Source organism: Coenobita brevimanus, chromosome 8 (assembly GCF_032717465.1).
Source record: "Coenobita brevimanus isolate Jiangsu-jjx chromosome 8, ASM3271746v2, whole genome shotgun sequence".
Lineage (NCBI taxonomy): Eukaryota > Metazoa > Arthropoda > Malacostraca > Decapoda > Coenobitidae > Coenobita > Coenobita brevimanus.
In genome coordinates, this window is record NC_136961.1 from 48,094,831 (window position 1) to 48,113,708 (window position 18,878).

General features: G+C 40.1%; 1 protein-coding gene across 1 annotated transcript in view; it reads right to left on the reverse strand.

The window, feature by feature from the left end:
• Window positions 1-18,878, reverse strand: part of Set1 (SET domain containing 1) — a 56,792-nt gene that overhangs the window by 20,218 nt on the left and 17,696 nt on the right. The window contains exons 8-12 of the mRNA XM_080278805.1: window positions 17,918-18,047; window positions 16,137-16,319; window positions 12,161-12,371; window positions 7,694-7,902; window positions 1,446-1,691 (exon numbers count right to left, since the gene is read on the reverse strand). Coding sequence (XP_080134931.1) covers window positions 1,446-1,691; window positions 7,694-7,902; window positions 12,161-12,371; window positions 16,137-16,319; window positions 17,918-18,047 — 979 coding nt within the window. The remainder of the gene's footprint in view (window positions 1-1,445; window positions 1,692-7,693; window positions 7,903-12,160; window positions 12,372-16,136; window positions 16,320-17,917; window positions 18,048-18,878) is intronic.

An 18,878-nucleotide genomic window follows, 5' to 3' on the forward strand; every position in this document is an offset into this window, starting at 1 on the left:
GCGTGTGGATGGTGAACTGAGTGAATTTTTCTCTCTGAAGGTTGGGTTGAAACAGGGATGTGTCATGTCTCCATGGTTGTTCAATCTGTACATGGATGGGGTAATAAAAGAGATACAAGGTAGGGCATGTCCGGATATTGGTTCTGTCCGGATATTGGGCCCCAGCTTATGGACTTGTACTTATGGACCCTAACTCAGAGAAACACCTATACAACTCCCTCTGGACATGCATAGCACCTATTTAACACCCAAATCACACCAATAAGGCACATAAATGACTGAACTGATAAATGCAAAAGAAATGTCATAAAATGAGGGTTTAGAAGTAGGTTCATACAATAATAAACATTCTGGTGACTGGCTCCTGGACTGGTACTTATGGACCCTAACCTAGCCTAACTCAGAAAAACACCTTCCTACTGCACATGCATAGCTCCTAACACCCTATTCACACCAATAAAGGACATTAAAAGAGTGAAATGAGGTAAGTATAGTATGGAAAAAAGTACAGTACGAAACATTCTTATGTCCGGATAGTGGGGATGTTCGGATGTTGGGCGTCCCTACATATATCAGAAAGAGAGAAAAACCTAAGAGTGATTATCAGGAACAGACTATCTCCAGCTGACCACATCAGTGAGAAGGTACGGAACATGTATATACTGCTTCTTAATATAAGAATAGCATTCACATACACAAATGATGACATGCTAAGAGAGATAATAACATCATTCATCAGACCAACCCTGGAGTAAGCATCAGTAGTCTGGAATCCTCACGTCAAGAAACACATGGATAAGACTGAAAAAGTTCAAGGGACTGCTACAAGTTGGGTACCAAGCTTAAGGGATCTAAGGTACACAGAAAGACTAGAAAAAATGAATCAGCCAACACTACATGAGAGAAGGAAAAGAGGTGACATGATTATGCTATATAAATGTGTCTCAGGGAAAGAGAAAATAGACATAAATGAGTATATAACCAACGGGGAAGCATCAGCAAGAGGACACTGCAAAAAACTGCATAAAAGGAGAGATGATAAAGACGTATGGAAATACAGTTTCCCAAATAGGGCAACTGATCAGTGGAATGCAGCACCGAATGAAATAGTGTGTGCCAAAACAATTAACAAATTTAAGGATATGTTTGATAAAAATGAATTAATACACGGGACAGTACGAGCTTGACTCGTTCCTGTTAATATACAATTAGGTAAGAACACACACACACACACACACACACACAATAAGTATATACACAAACACATGCATAAGAAGTTTTCCTTATCTGGCTCTCTCTTTTCTATAAAGCAAGGCACATACCTTGAGTATGGTAGGTGTCTTCACTACAGAAGACTGTGGACTTGTTTTCTGTGGTGCAGATATAGTCTCGGACACAGCAGGGCTGGTGGTGGTGGTGGTGGGGTTAGTGGTGGTGGTGGTGACTGTTGTGGTAATGGTTGTGAAAGAGGATGTGGATGCAGTGGTGGTGAAGGTGGTGGTAGTGGAGGTTTCAGAAGAGGGAAGAATATCATCATCTCCCATATCTCCCATCCAGGCATCATCATCCTGCTGGTCTGCTGACAGTTCTGGCAGTGGTGTGGCAGGTCGGTCATGCTCTGGGGTCCTCATGGCAGATTCAACTGCCTGCCGCACATCAGCTTCAAACTCAGCCTCCAGCCGCCGAAGCTCCTATAAAATAACAATGGGGGCACGGTTAATGGATCAGCAACTGGCCACAAGTGAGTGTGTTCAGTTTTGGTGGTTATATACAACAACATAAAGAGGATAAAATGCATCAATCAAGGCTACTGTATGGTCTACAATGAAACTGGTAATTCTGACTTTCTGGAATTACACCTGCCACTTTTGTCTGTGACTTAAAGTAAGAATTCATGCTGCAAGAGGTTTTGCTGCTACTGTCCTGTGCTCTAGTTTTGCTTCGTTTCTGAAGGCTCCAACATGCTTGCATGCATCGGCCTTGGTCACCTAATGACGGCTCTCCACTTTGCTAAATCTCTGGAGGCTTCCCTGTTCAGTCCCTTAACCCTGAGGTCACACTTAATGACCTAATCCCAGGTCCTTTTTGGTCTACCCCTCGCAACCCCACCCCTAATATTACTACTTGCTCACTTTCTGCGCTCAATTATCATCCCCCAACCTCTCCACATGCCCAAACCACCTCAATCTACCTCTCTTCATCACAACACCAATACACTCCAGTCCCATCCTACTTCTCAACTTCCATCGTAACTCCCCACACCAGGCCTTGCATGCAGGGACACACTGCACATCCACCTAATCATTGTCATATCTGTACATTTGAGCCTGCGAATATCCTCTTCTTTACTACCCATATTTGCACTACCATACAGCATTACACTCCTAACACATGCTGCATACAAAGATCCCATGGCATGTAGGGAAAGCTCTCTCAACGTCAGGAGAGGCAACAGCTCCCTGAATTTCCTCCAACCACTTCTCACCCTAGCCACAGAGCTAGCTCCAGCCCTACCTCCAACACATAACATGTTTTTCAAATAATAAAACTCTTCCACACACCCAAGAGTCTGACCAGCAAGTTCAATCCTTTCACATCTGACAATCTCCACCTGCTCTCCCTGACACACCTCACACATAAAATCAGCATTATCTTGCAAACTACCTCTAATACCACTACATCTCTTATGCTCCCACTTACCACAAACACAGCACAAGATGGAATAACTTCCCATGCCCTTGTGGCAAATTACACATGGCCACTCTCCCTCTTCTTTGCCAGTACTGCCACCAACCACAGACATCACCTTTGTTTTATCTGCATTTACTCTTAAGCCCTTGTGCCCCATACCATCTCTCCACTTCCTAAATCTTTCCTCCACCTCCCTTTCATTCTCTGCAATCAACGCCAAATCATCAGCATACATCTCCCATGGGAGTCCATTTCTGAAGTCACGTGAGAGGGCTCCAAGTACCATGAAAACAACAAGGTACACAAAACTGACCCCTGATGCATGCCAATGTTCATGGAAAACTTATCACTCAACTCTCCATTCACTCTTACCTAGATGTGATCACCCACATACGCGGCAATAACCACACTAACCAGCCACTCCTCGATCCCATGCTTTCTCATTGTCCACTTCGCCACCTCTCTAGGGACTCTGTCAAAGGCCTTTTCCAAATCATCAAAAACAAAATAAAGATCCCTTCTCCTACCAATAAATTTTTCCAGAAGCTGTCAAACAATGAATATGGCATCAGTGGTTCCCCTACCTGGCATAAAACCCAAACTGCATCTCATCAATATTCACTCTTTCTCTAATCATACCTTCTAAAACTCTCTCCATTACCTTCATTATCTGATCTAAAAGCTTTATACCTCTATAATTTCCTCTTTCCAGTGCATCACCCTTCCCTTTATACACATTTACAATTACACTCTTCAGTCAATCATCTGGGACAACACACTCATAAATAATCCTACTTATCAGGTCAGTGACTAACTTCACCCCTATATCACATGAGGCCTTCAACATATCGGCAGTCAACCCAGACACACCTGCTGCCTTCCCCACCTTCATCCTGCCTATTGCCTCACTCACAGTAGCAGCATCAATCAAAGGCCAAGGGCCAGACACTGGATCTGCTGGCTCCAAACCTTCTCTGTCCCAGTCAAACTCCTCATTCAACAACCGGTTATAATGCTATCTCCATGCATCTTTAATATCCTCACTGTTCACCACTACCTTTCCTTCATTATTCTTCACACACTGCTCACCTATAATGTCCCGATTATCCCTCTTCACGTGACCTGCCACCCTAAATATCATATTTTTCCTTTCCCCATGATTTAGGTTATCAAGTAAAAGTCTCTGTGACTCAGACCTTGCCCTGTATACCTCTCTTCTAGCCCTACGCTTGACAGCCAAATACTCCTCTTTGCTACCACCCTTCTTCCATTCCCAGAAAAGCCTTCTTTTCTCCTTAACTGCAGCTTCTACACCCTCGTCCCACCACCAAGTTACTTTATGTCTTGGTGGTCCCCTTGTCTAACTGCATGTTACATCAGTAACTCTCAAGAGATTGTTCTTGAGGGCTCTGTACCGTTCATTAACGCCTCTGTCTACAGCTCCCTGTTCAGCCACCACTCTCCTCAACTCGCTATAGAAGGCATCCCTTACTACTTGTTTTTTCAGCTTCCATATTTTCCTCCTAGGTACATAAGTCCTCTTTTTCATCACTCGTTCTTTTAGCACCAAATCACAAATCAGTAGTTTGTGCTGCTGCACACACCCCTCACATCCTATAATTCTAACATTCCTCACTAACCTCCTATCGGCCCTCCTAACCAGAAAATAATCTATCTGACTGCTATTTCCCCCAGACTCATACGTAATTAACCTACTCTCTCTTTTCCTAAAATATGTGTTGCACACAATCATGTCCGTTGCCTCCCCAAACTCGAGTATCCTTTCCCCTTCTGCATTCCTTATACGATACGCACATCCCCCATGCACTCCTTCATAACCTTGTGCTGCTTCACCTACATGACCATTTAAGTCCCCTCCCAAAACCACTATCTCATCATCCCGCATACCACCCACTACATGTATTAAATCATCCCAAAATCTATCTTTCTCTGCTTTATCCAATCCTGCCTGTGGAGCATATGCTGATATATATATATATATATATATATCTCTCTCTCTCTCTCTCCAAATCCAATTGGATTGAGCCAGTGAAGGTTTATATCCAAGGGATGGTTGGAGTTTATTGCTCACGTAATGCCATGCAGGGATGAGTGAGGCTGGTCACTCTCATCTTAAATGCCAGGACCAACTTGCCTCGCCCCAGGCTCCTACGTTCCTCATGGGGCAACATGGGATTAGATGATGATGGATATACAGTATATATATACTGTATATATATAAATACATAATATGTATTTATACATATTTATACATATTATATATATATATATATATATATATATTCACTCCCATCTTAAAATCTCAGGACCAACTGTCTAGCCCTGGGCTCCTACGTTCCTCATGGGGCAATGTATGATTGGACAATGGATGGATATATATATATATATAAATATATACATATACATCAGGTGGCAGGCCACGTGCCGCAGCAAAAATCTTCATGATTGTCGACTTTGCGCATCCAATACGTTCACAAATCGTGTTGATAGGGACATTATCCTGCCTCCATGCAATGATATGGACCTTCTCATCCCTTGAGCAGCACTTTCCAGGCATGACAACTCGACTCTAGGAAAATAACAGGGCAAACAGTAATGCATACGAAAAAAGGGGGAGGTGCAGGCTCGGAGTGACGGGAACACATACTCCCACTCTCGCTTCTGGGTAGGCACTGACGTTTTGAGCATTTCATCACCTCTCGCCAACACCAGAGGAGTTGCCAGTTACTTCTTGCCCCCAAAATTCACTTGGTAGAGTTGGAAACGCAAAGCAAAGGCAGACAACTCTCCCATAGCAACTGTGTGTGTAGGTCCTAAGTCAATCTGCAGTGGGTGTATATACAGCCAGTTTTCCTGCAACACACGATCCAAGAACACGGAAACAATAGAAGGCAGCAGACACCTGTTGGTGATTCAAAATCTAACTATACAGAAAAAGATGCATATAACACAGATCGCCAGGCGAAAATGTGTTGCTATGACGTGTCTGCGCAGTGTGTCGTCACGGTCCTGTAGTGACCACCACCAGTGTCCACTACAACAGCCTCCCCTGCAACCACTTTCCTTGGTAGGCTCGGAGGCAAAATACACGCGCTCTGGCCAGCAATGGCAGACCCCTGGCTGTTGTTTCCTTTCTGCCCACAGGAGCACCTGGTCTGGCTTCCCTGGCATGGCTTACACTGCTCCTGCAGGTAAAAAGGGCACAGTGACCAGGGGTCCCCTATGCTGTTGTTGCCCGGAGCCACAGCTTGCTCTGCTCCTATGGGCAAAAAGGACACAGTGGCCAGGGGTCCCACGTGGCGCTGATGGTCAGAGCCACATATGTTGTCTCCGAGCCTGCCGAGGGAAGTGGTTGCAAGGGAGACTGTTGTACTGGACACTGGTGGTGGTCACTACAGTCCACTAACCATTTCTTCTCCACCTGATCCCATATTCTCCCCAAGCTGTGACTTTATTCATGCTGTGTGTGACCTTTCTCCCCACCCTCCCCACCATGCCACAGAAGAATTCAAGGTGAGGAATACTGCAGTGTTTCTATGCTATGAAGTTTTTATCAGAATTAAGAATGGCGATGACTTCAAAAGATTATATATAAAAAAAAAAGTAAACCCGGCTAATTTAAAAAATAAATAAATAAATAAATCTGGCTACTGTTGTCTCTAGAGTGAATGAACTTGATCATGAAGTTAAACCGCTAAGTGAAAAAGTAACAAGCTGTTACAAGAATAATAAATAAGGGGATGAGAAAGAAAAACTGAAATCAGAAATTAAATAACTGAAGGAAAAAATTAAAAAGCGTGGTAAACCGGTACTCAAAGTCACAAGCAAGTGCTAAACATCTGGTAAAGCACGAAAGTACTGAAAGTCAAACTGAACACAAGAAACAGCTAACAAATGTATGGAAGAGGTGAGCAAAACTTAAGCTGAAATAACAAAGAATAATGATAATATGCTACAAGACCTAAGCATTAATGTAAAAAGCAAGACTGAGAAAGCATAGAGAAACTCTATATGGAGATAAAGACGTCATAAAAAAAAAAAAAAATCTTAAGGGACACAGTAGGAAGAAACAGGTCAGTGATACTATTTGGCCAGCAGGGGAGAAAAAAAAAAAAAAAAAAAAAAGAACAGAAAGGGATAAAGGAGAGGAAATTTATGAAGAACCTAACAAGCAGATTAATTAATGATTTAAGTGATCAATATACAGTCGAATTTAGCAGGACTGCAACTCTGAAAAGGAGTCTTGGGATTAATATCAACCCAATACTTTCACCTGATGATCACATAAATGACAAGGTGACGAAAATATAAGCTCTATTAGTTAATAAGAAAATGGCCTTTCAATGTATTGATAAGGGCATGTTAAGGAAAAAAAAAAAAAAAAAAAACTTAGATCACAACAACTCCTGAATATGCCACAGCTGTTTTGTCCCATCAGGGAATAATAATAATAATAAAAAAAAAAAAATGCACGCAAACACACAATGATGAAAAATGAGAAAGTGCAGAGGGCTGTGACAAAATGGGTCACAAGCACGAAAGACTTAAGTTATGATGAGAGACTAAAAAGACTTGATTTGCCATACTGAAAAGACTTGATTTGCCATAACTGCAAGAAGAATATGAGGAAATATGATAATGCTTTACAAATGTGTAACTAATATGGAACTCACACACAACCAAGCCTATGTAATAATGGCAACTAGATGATTAGGTCATAATTGGAAATTACAGAAAATAAGAGATCTGAATGTGAGGAGGCACAGTTTTCCAATAAGACCTAACGACATGTGGAACTGCCTGCCAGATGAGGTTGTGTGTGCTAAAAATAATCATAAGTTAAAAGAAATGTATGATAAAATAACAAAAGAAGATGGGACATTATGAGCTTGACTCAATCCTGCTAAAAGCACAATTAGGTGAGTACACACAACTTCATTTGATATATAAGATTAGTGTACTAAAAATACAAATAACTAACCTTGATTTCTTCAGGTTCCTCCTCCCTCTCTGCTTCAATCTGTTCCTCCTCTTCTTCTTCCTCCTTCTCTTCCTCACTATCTGACTCTGATTCAGACTCAGATTCTGAGGATTCACTACTACTGGAAGAAACCGAGGAGGAGGAGGAGGAAGAGGAGGAGGAAGAGTTCTCTTTTTCATCTTCTTCATCTGATGAAGAACCACTGCAAACTGGTTTCCACAAGAGATACATTAGTATAGTATACAAACAGTGCAGGCTATTTAATAACTCTATAAACATCATCAGCAACATCTGATTATAATTCTCCATAATACCATAAGGCAGGTAACTTTCATTAATAAAAAGGACGATAGCAAGCTATCTAACAGGGTTAACAAGTATTAATATCTATTTCTCCTTTATAAGTGAGTTACAACCCTCACCTTATCTTAAAAGTTTTATCATTTCTTCTTTTTCTTTTCTTCTTTTTTTTTTTAATTTAACCAGTAAACTGAGACCTGCCTCAACAGAGGATGTTGTTCAAACTAAGACATACCTTAAAAAAAGACCAATTAAAATGAATTTCTCAAGCTTTACTTTATTGGTGCTCATTACAGTATGCTCTCTTCCATTTCATACCCATATGTATACTGTATATGGTTTTTGGTGAAATTATATACAGGTATATTAGCAGATGTCCCAGGAAGAATGGGCATAACTTTGGAAATGACAGATGAGGGAATTCTAAGCAATAAATGTTTTATCAAAATATGTCCAAATATTATATGTTATAAAACTACAATTACTGATGATCTTATGGGTGAAAATGGTCTTCTATGTAATTTACCCATGAGGTTATCAGTAACTGTAACTCTGTAGTGGTTTAGATTTGGAACCATGTCCATATAGTAAAGTCTGTTCAGAACACCCTCATCTATAATTTTCCTGAGTTCTGCCATTTCCTCCCAGGGACACTCTGTATGAATGTATACAAGCATATATGTATGTAAGTATGTATTTACATATGCATCTATATGAGCATGTATCTAATCTATCTATCTATCTATCTACCTGCCAATCTATCAATCTACCTACCTACCTTAGCTATCTACAGTAGCTACCTACCTACCTACCTATCTACCCACCTACATAAATATATATCATCATCGTCATCACGATCACCCGGACCTCCTTTCCCACGCTAGGGCAGGGTGAGAAATAGCACATCCACACAGCCTAAGTTTGCCCAATCCAATGGGCCATGCTTCCATTCATTAATCATTCAAGCCCCCGGAATCCTGGCTTTATTTCATATGCCAAACACATTCACCACACACAGTAGCTTCACAAAAATGTATCCAATAGAATCAATCCGGACGCTGTCACATTAGAAAGGGGTGCCAAAGCCCTGATCATGCACTTTTTCTCACAACATTCATCCACCCAGCTTGACTGTGGCGCCTGGTGGTTTAGTGGGTAATTAAGGCACTACAATCAGACTGAGCCTGTGTAGCTTTATATCCAAGGGGTGGTTGGGGCTTATTGCTCACATAATGCCACTCAGGGATGAGTGAGGCTGGTCACTGTCATCTTAAATCTCAGAACCAACTTGCCTAGCCCATGGCTCCTATGCTCCTCATGGGGCAACACAGGATTAAATGATATATATATATATATATATATATATATATATATATATATATATATATATATAAATACACACACACACACACAGATATATATATATATATATATATATATATATATATATATATATATATATTCATTTATTGATTGATTTACTTATTTCTGTTATCTGAAAAATAATTAGCTTCCAAGAACTGTATTGGCCAAAGTACTGCATAGCTATACAGTATATTGACTGAAAATGTATACACATATACGGTATTTCATTATATTTTCTGGAAGCCAGAACAACTAAGAAATCAAATGGCAAAGTTAAAAAAAAACTGATGTTACTGCACATGGGGAATAGTAGTTCATTACCCTATGCCACAATTTACTACATTCACTCTACATAGTGAATGTAGGCAGCATCACATCACTAACCAGTAACCACCGTACACAAGTGCAGTGTTTGAGAGAGAATCAAGCATATAAGTTACCAATCATGGACTAAGGTGGTGTAACTTCATGGTACACCCATAGCCTGTTATCCAGAACACTGAAAACCAGTGCTTTGCTAGACCAAACACAAGAAATAGGGAAGTATTCTCACAATCTGAACAATATGAACGTCCATCACCTCGCTAGTCCGACACCCCACCTCTCCAGTCTGACATCCGCCTCTCCAGTGCGACACCTCACCTCTCCCTAGGTTTGAAATGAGGCTCTCCCAGTCCTCCCTCCATCCCCTCACTTCTCCCCCCTTCATCTCTCCTTCATCCCCAGCCACACTCAGCACTGCCAGGCATGTCTCCCTCCCTGTCCCCCTACCTTCCCCCACCCCTAGTTGTCTCCCTCTCCATCCCCCTATCCTCCCCCACCCCAGCTTGTCTCCCGTGTGTGTGTGTGTGTGTGTGTGTGTGTGTGTGTGTGTGTGTGTGTGTGTGTGTGTGTGTGTGAGTGAAAGTGGTGAGTAACTGAGTGAGTGAGTGAGAGTGAGTGAGTGAATGAGTGGTGAGTGAGAGTAAGTGAGTGAGTGAGACTGGGGGGAGACGTAGTATGGTTGTCTAGCTTCCTTGCCTCCTTCCCTGTCCCCCCACTCTCTCACACCCCCCACCCCTGCTTGTCTTGGAGGGATGGAGTGGAGAGGTATATGAGAGAGAGGGGTGTGAGTTGGGAGCAGGGCAGTGAAATGGCAGGGGATAGGGCGACGTGGAGGCAATTTGTTTGTGGCCATCCCATATGGGATTAAGGCATCTGGCAGGCTCCTTTCAGCATATTCTTATTCCCCATATATCACATACATTCATGCATTTTTTTTTTTTTTTAATGCTCTAAACATACGTTGCCTATTTATAACCGTTTCATGATGGATGTCCTTCAAATGTTGTCCATAATTGTTCTCCCTTGGTATGCCTGAATGATTCATTACATCATATAAAGGATCTGTAACAACTTCATTAAGGTCCCAAACACTCAAACTCCTCCGTATGTGTTCTATCACTAACTCATCTCCCCCGAATCAATCCTTAACTTCCGTGCTTCTGTTATGAAGAGATGTATATGCAATAATAACATTAATTTATTGTACTGGCTTAATAGCCAGCTTAGTTTTACTGACACTCAACAGGCTTACAACCAAGATCCAAGGCCATTCACACAGTTTTTAGGTAGCTGTTTTGAGGGTAAGGGGGTCCCTGGTCTTTACCACATTCTCCACTTTATATTATTCTCCTAGACAAACAGCTATAAGAGGACAAAATTCTTTCTCCCATAACCCCTGCAGTAATAACGGTTTAATGATTAACCCTATCAGGTTTTTGGGCCTGGCAAATTATGTCTGTACTACAGTCAGCCACTCTTGTGCTTGCATACATCTTCGTGCCGCAATGTTATTCTTTGATCGCTCTGTGTAAATACACTTTTCATGATAGAATGTTGGTTTTAGTGTCATTTTAAAGCTGAATAGTTGTACTTTATCATGGCATATTCAAAAACAGAAAACAAAGAAAATAAAAAGTCAAACTGGCAAGTTGAAGTTTGGCAGAAACCCCAAAATTTTAATCGTTGCTGTAAAAAAATATTCAGAAAAAAAAAAAAAAAAAACTAAGGATGATATATAAATCTGGTTTAAACCAGGCAAAACTACAATAAATTACCTTTACAATGATATATAGATTATTGTTATTTCTGCACTTTATTGGGCAGTAAAGCGAAAGGAAAAGGATGAACAATTTTTTGTGTCTCGGCAGCAAATTCACTTTGCAATCTTTCTGTTTGATTGGTAAGAGTAAGTACACTTTTTATGATATGATGCTGGTTGTGGTGTTATTTTGATGTTGAATAGTTGTACTTTATCAGAGAAGTTTCAAGAAAGGAAAGCAAAGAATATAAAAAGTAAAAATGACGAGTTGAAATTAGGTGAAAACAAAAAATTTTATATCTTGACAGAAAATATTCAGCAAGAAAAAAAGATATGTAAATCTGGTTTAAACCATACAAAGCTACAAAACTACTACCTGCCAAGCAAAGAGCAAGCATTCTGGGATATCATGCCCGAGTCCCTTTATGACACATAAACACAATTCATGGTGAATATTTTACAAAAATATCTTTTAAAAAAATGCATAAAATGTCATTGGAACCTCTGAGGTTGGATTTAAAATGACTCTAAAACGTGTCATCGGAATCTCAAAGGTTAATCACCCAGTCATGTTTTTTTATATAAAGGAAGCTACCTGGATTGAACCTAGTGCAGAGACCCAGTATACTCTACTGTACTGTTCAACACTACATCCAGTTAATAATCATGGGCAACCTTACCTACAACCAAATCTCATAAATATTTTATGACCAACTGACCTGATTCATCTGACGACCATTTTGCCACTTTCCTCTTGACAGAAGCAGATGAAGGTTTGGTCTGGGGTAGTGGCATCAGATCCTCTGGGCCAGAATCAGAGTCTGATGACTCCTGCACCTTCTGATGAGCCTGCTTGCTGCTGTCTTCATCTGATGCCACACCCCGGCTGTCCTCATCCATGCATGGTGGTGACGGAGGCTTGATTTTACGCTATATGTCAAAACATTCAGTTATCAACATTTACTCCTTAGCACTGAAAGTTCAGCATATTTAATGATAAATAAAAGTGTCTAGCCTTTTACAAACATATTAATCTGGATATTTGTACTGCTGAGTCTTATTATTCATGATAATCATCTTCATCCTATTTTCAAATAAAGTTAGGTGAATATGGTTTACATATATATATATAGATAGATAGATAGATAGATAGATAGATAGTCTATGAGAAAGGTGAAGTCAGTGAATGTACAGCGAGGTTGGATGGTGAGGAATTGGAATATGTGAGTACGTTTCAGTACTTAGGTAGTGTGATGAGTAAGGATGGAGGTTTGGAGGGTGAAATGCTTGAAAGGGTACAGCAGGGAAGAAAGGTTGCTGGTTCTTTGAAAGCAGTGATAAGAAACAGGGAAGTGAGCATGGAAGTGAAAAAGTTACTACATGACAGTATTGTGATACCAACTCTAACGTATGGAAGTGAAGCTTGGACGTTGTTGGAAGGACACAAACCAAGAGTGAGAGTAGTGGAAATGAGTTATTTAAGAGGAGCCTGTGGAGTCACATGGAGAAACAGGCTGACGAATGAGGATATAAAGGAGCGTTGTGGTGTGGATGTGGATGTGATAGAAAGCGTTATGAGGAACACACTAAGGTGGTTTGGCCATGTGGAGAGGATGGAGGGTGATAGACTGACGAAGAGAGTGTATGTGAGTGAGGTGGAGGGAGGAAGAGGGAGGGGGAGGCCGAGGATGAGAAGGAGGGATGGGGTGGAGAGGTATATGAGAGAGGGGGATGTGAGTTGGGAGTAGGGCAGTGAAATGACGGGGGACAGGGCGACGTGGAGGCGATTTGTTTGTGGCCACCCCAAACGGGATTGAGGCGTCTGGCAATAGATAGATAGATAGATAGATAGATGATACATAGATAGATAGATATACTGTATATATACTGTATATACATATTGTACATATATATAGCGTTGTGGTGTGGATGTGGATGTGATAAGAAGCGTTATGAGGAACACACTGAGGGAGTTTGGCCATGTGGAGAGGATGCAGGGTGAAAGACTGACGAAGAGAGTGTATGTGAGTGAGGTGGAAGGGGGAAAAGGGAGGGGGAGGCCGAGGATGAGATGGAGGGATGAGGTGGAGAGGTATATGAGAGAGGGGGGTGTGAGTTGGGAGCATGGCAGTGAAATGGCGGGGGACAGGGCGACGTGGAGGCGATTTGTTTGTGGCCACCCCAAAAGGGATTGAGGCGTCTAGCAATAGATAAATAGATAGATAGTATATATAAAATATATATATATATATATATATATATATATATATATATATATATATATAATATAATATATATATATGTATATATATATATATATATATATATATATAATATAATATAATATAATATATATATATATATATATATATATATATATCATGAAGGCATGACTAGGACAGCTATTAATATAGCTGTGCCAGCTATTAATATATTTGTGCCAAGAGTAAAGGGGAAAAAAACAGGAAAAAAGAGTGGTTTAATAGAAGGTGTTTGATAGCAAAAAAAGAGAGAGATAAGGCGTGGAACAATTGGAGAAAGAGAGGTAACGACAGAACAAAGGAAGAATATAAAAGAACAAGAAATGAATACACAAGAATACGTAGAGAAGAAGAAAGGAGTTTTGAAAAAGGTATAATAGACAAATGCAAGGATGAACCCAAACTGTTTCATAGATTTGTTAATGGCAAACTGAAACAAAAGGAAGGAATCACCAAACTGAAAGTAAAAGGAGAGGTCTATAAAGATGCAGCAATGCAAGCTGAAATAATGAACAAATGTTTCCAATTGGTTTTTGCTAATGAAAACGAATTTGTGGAAGGGGAGGGAGTGATTAGAAATGTACCGGTGATAAAAGATATAAAAGTGGAGGTACAGGAAGTGTATAAATTACTGGAAACTCAAGATGTAAGGAAAGCCCCAGGACCTGATAGAATTTCTAATTGGGTATTGAAGGAATGCAGAGAACAACTGGCGGATAAAATTCACAGTTTAATCGTGTGTTCTCTGGAAGAGGGAAAAGTGCCACAAGAATGGAAGAGGGCAAATGTGGTACCAATTTATAAGGGAGGAAACAGGAAAGAACCTCTGAATTATAGACCAGTGTTTCTAACCAGCATGGTCGCAAAATTGTGTGAGAGAATCCTGAAAGACAGATGGATAAAATATCTAGAAGAGATGAATATTTTGGCTGAATGTCAGTTTGGATTCAGAAGTGGAAGGTCATGTGTTTCTAACTTGTTGAGCTTTTTACTCTAAAGCGATTGACGTGGTACAGGAGAGAGATGGTTGAGTGGATTGCGTGTACTTAGACTTAGAGAAGGCCTTTGACAAGGTACCTCATAAGAGACTAATGTGGAAACTAGAATACGGTATATAGGAGGACTGAAGAGGAAACTTCTGGAATGGATGAGAGACTTTTTGAGAGACAGACAAATGAGGACAGTTATAAAGGACAGGATATCTGGATGGAGAGAAGTAACAAGTGGAGTCCCTCAAGGCTCGGTGTTGGCGCCAGTAATGTTCCTGATTTACGTAAATGATATGGTAGATGGAGTGAACAGTTATGCGAGTCTGTTTGCTGATGATGTAAAGATCTTGAGGAAGGTAGGGGTTGAGGAGGATTGTAAAATGCTGCAGGAGGATTTGGATAGGATACACGATTGGAGCCGGATGTGGGAAATGAAATTTAATGTAAAGAAATGTAAAATATTGGAAATGGGTAAAAGTATCAGGAGGCCATCACTGAATTATTTGTTGGGTAATGAATTAATCACAAAAATGGGAGAAGAGAAAGATTTGGGAGTGCTGGTCCAAGATAGTTTGTCACCAGAAAAGCACATTAACAAGATAGTTGGAGAGACTTATAAACTCTTGACTAACATAAGAGTAGCATTTCATTATATGGATGAGGAGATGATGAAAAAATTGATAGTGGCCATGATCCGCCCCAGGTTAGAATATGCAGCGGTAGTGTGGTCCCCACACAAAAAGAAAGATATAAACAAGATTGAGAGAATACAAAGAACAGCAACCAAGATGGTCCCCAGTCTGGCAGACCTGTCATACAGAGAGAGGCTGGAAAAGCTGGAATTGCCTTCCTTAGAGGAAAGGAGAAAGAGGGGAGACATGATTGCAGTGTTCAGGACCATGGTGGGAGTAGATAAAATTGACAAAGAAGATCTGTTTGTATGGGATAAGAGAGCAACAAGAGGACACGGAATGAAATTGAAAAAGTCAAACTGCTTGAAGGATATCAAGAAATATAGCTTTCCTTAGAGAAGTATAGACTTATGGAATAGCCTGGACAAAGAGATTGTTCAGTCTAAAAACTTAAACGAGTTTAAAGCTAAATTTGACTTATTGAGAAACAGCGAGGGAAACCCACGAGTATAGCACATTCCGTGTATATCACAATTAGGTATATTAGGTAAATACACAAATATTTGTAACGACTTAGATGAAGAGGTGGTGCATGAGAAGAACATTCATGTGTGTAAAGGTAGACTTGATAAATGTGGATTTGGAGACAGGACAACACGAGCTTTGCTCAATTCCTGTATACTATAAATAGGTAAATACACACACACACACACACACACACACACACACACACACACACACACACACACACACACACAAACGAGGAAAGAAATACTGTATCATTATTCAGTAATCTCAGGCTCAAATACTTACTATTTTCCTAAAAGAAGGCATTTTTGGCATGGCTGCTCTAAAACCAAGTCCTAAGGATCCCAAGGAGTCTAATCCAAAGCCTTCCCTTGGCTCTAATAACGATGATATTGAATTTATTTTTTCTATTCGAGCTTGCGGTCCCAGTGATGAATCTGCATTAATTTCTCTCTCTGCTGCCTGTGCCTATAAAGAGAGATGGGAAAAAATACAATGTACCAGCTCATTATAAAGTGCACTTGTGTATGCTCTTCAGGTGCTGAAAAAGAAAGTTCCTACACTATACCCTCTTGGAAGATGTAAGTGCTTGAAGGCAGGCTATCATAATCCAAAACACTGAAGCAAGCAACCAGTTTATGTCCCTAGTGGGAAAAAAAAAAAAAAAAAAAAAAAAAAAAAAAAAAACTGATTGCTCAGATTTCCCTGATCTGAATTAAATCATACTGTTATCCTAAATATACACCCCAGGTGCACCAATGGCTGACAAAGATTATTCATGATAGATTTTCAAGCATTTGGCTGCTAAGGAATTCTCTCAGTTGAGTAATATCTTCAAGTATTAGTCTAACTATAACCCCTAAAAGCACCAACCAAAAACAGCAAAAGGGTAAGGATTTGAAATGGTGTGGAAACAGAAGACTAGAGAAAAAGTTTTAAGTCATACAGTTCTCCATCACTTTGAACCACTAAATATGAGAAAGTATTAGCAGAACAGTAGTAGTGGGAATGGGAGATGGGGACTGGAGACACCAGATCCCCAAACTCTCCTCCTCCCTTAATCTCACCACCCTCTCACCCGGAGTTACCAGATAAGTGAGTGTCTGGTTACTGCACTGCTAACATGTATCTTATATCTTCAGGTCAGCTGGTGAGCAAGTCAAGCAGCTGCCTCACACCTCTAGACCAACAGACTATTAACAGATGGCATGTATAAAGGAAGGTAATGTGCACATATCTGCCTCTCACTGTACATACTCCATTTATAGTTCATAATGTAAAATCTAGCCATCAGAATAAAACAACAGTACATATTCTAAATCATTACCTTAACATAAAGTCATCATCATTTTTATCCAAATGAAACTATATAATTATTAAAAATACTCAATGATCAATAATATTAGTCAGCAGTAGAGTAATAATAATAATAATAATAATAATAATAATAATAATAATTCATTCATTCATCATCCAATCCTACGTTGCCCCATGAGGAGCGTAGGTGCCCGGGTCTAGGGCGAATTGGTCCTGACATTTAAGATGAGAGTGACCAGCCTCACTCATCCCTGAGTGGCATTATATGAGCAATAAACCCCAAACATCCCTTGGATGTAAACCTTCACTGGCCCAATCCGGTCAGAGCTCTGTAATTACCCACTAAACCATCTGGTGCCAAAATTTGGTTATATGGTTACCACCCAGCATAATAAATGTTTTCCTGGTGCACAGGAAAACATTTGGCTTGTCACTCAGTGTAAAGTCACCCACAAGCAGAAGGAAGAGGAAAGAATGAAGGAAAGAAAGACAGAAAAGGAAGTGTAAATTCACCCGTAAGGCAGCAGGACGAGAAAAGAATGAAGGAAAGAAAGACAGAAGAGGATGGAAGGAAAGAAGGATGGAGGAGAGGAAAGAGCAGACACCCGAGAGCAGCATTACATCGAGTGAGTGGATGGTGAACGCCCCCCACCTACCATCAAATAATAATCATAATAATAATAATAATAATAATAAATAATAATAATAATAATAAATAATAATAATAATAATAAATGTAATTACAGTACCTTAAACTTTCTCTCCTGCTCATCCCACCAAGCTTCAAATGTTTTGAATGCTGTAGCTTCAATCATTCTCTTATTAAAATCTTTCTTTAATATATTCTTCAATTCCTCAATGACAGTATCTAGGACCGCACTGGAAAGGAAATGTATTAAATTAGTGTATATATCCTGAAACTCCCAAACAGTGCAATGCTCACAAGATATAATGTATGACAGAGGATATGTGATCTGCTGAATTTTGGATATACAAATACTTAAACGATATCTATTAAATGAGAGTTCTTCAGTGTTTTGCATTACACAAGGCAGCAGCAATTTTTTTTTTTTTTTTTTTAATGAATATTGGTTAAAAATGCAATTCCAGCTCTCCAAATATAAGTAATGTACATGGTTAACAGATAAGTCTGTACAGTATAAATCGTATCACTATATGGTACAGGACCATAACAAATCATACCTTTAGTACAAGAAAAATTATGACTTATAAGCTCTAAGTTAGCAAGAAAATTATACAAAAACATACTTTCATTTCAATCTATAATATGTGAGTGGAGTAAAAATACTAAATGACATCATCATCATCATTCATCATCATCTGGACCTCCTTTCCCACCCAAGGGCAGGGTGAGGGGTAGCAACATCCAGACAGCACAAACCTGCCCAAATCAAATAGGCCACACTTCCATTCACACATCATTCAAGCCCCCGGAATCCTGGCTCTACTGGATACGCCAAAAACATTCTCCACATTCTGCAGCTTCACACAAACGTATCCGACTGAGTCAATCCAGACGCTGCCATGCTCACAAGGGGTGCCAAAATCCGTGCTCATGCATTTCTCCTCACAGCATTCATCCAGCCAGCTCGATCTCTTGTCAATGCTAGGAAGAAGTAATAGTAAATGACACATCAGTAAATTCATCAGAAATTACTGTTACTCGAGGCAAATGTGGAAAGGAAGAGA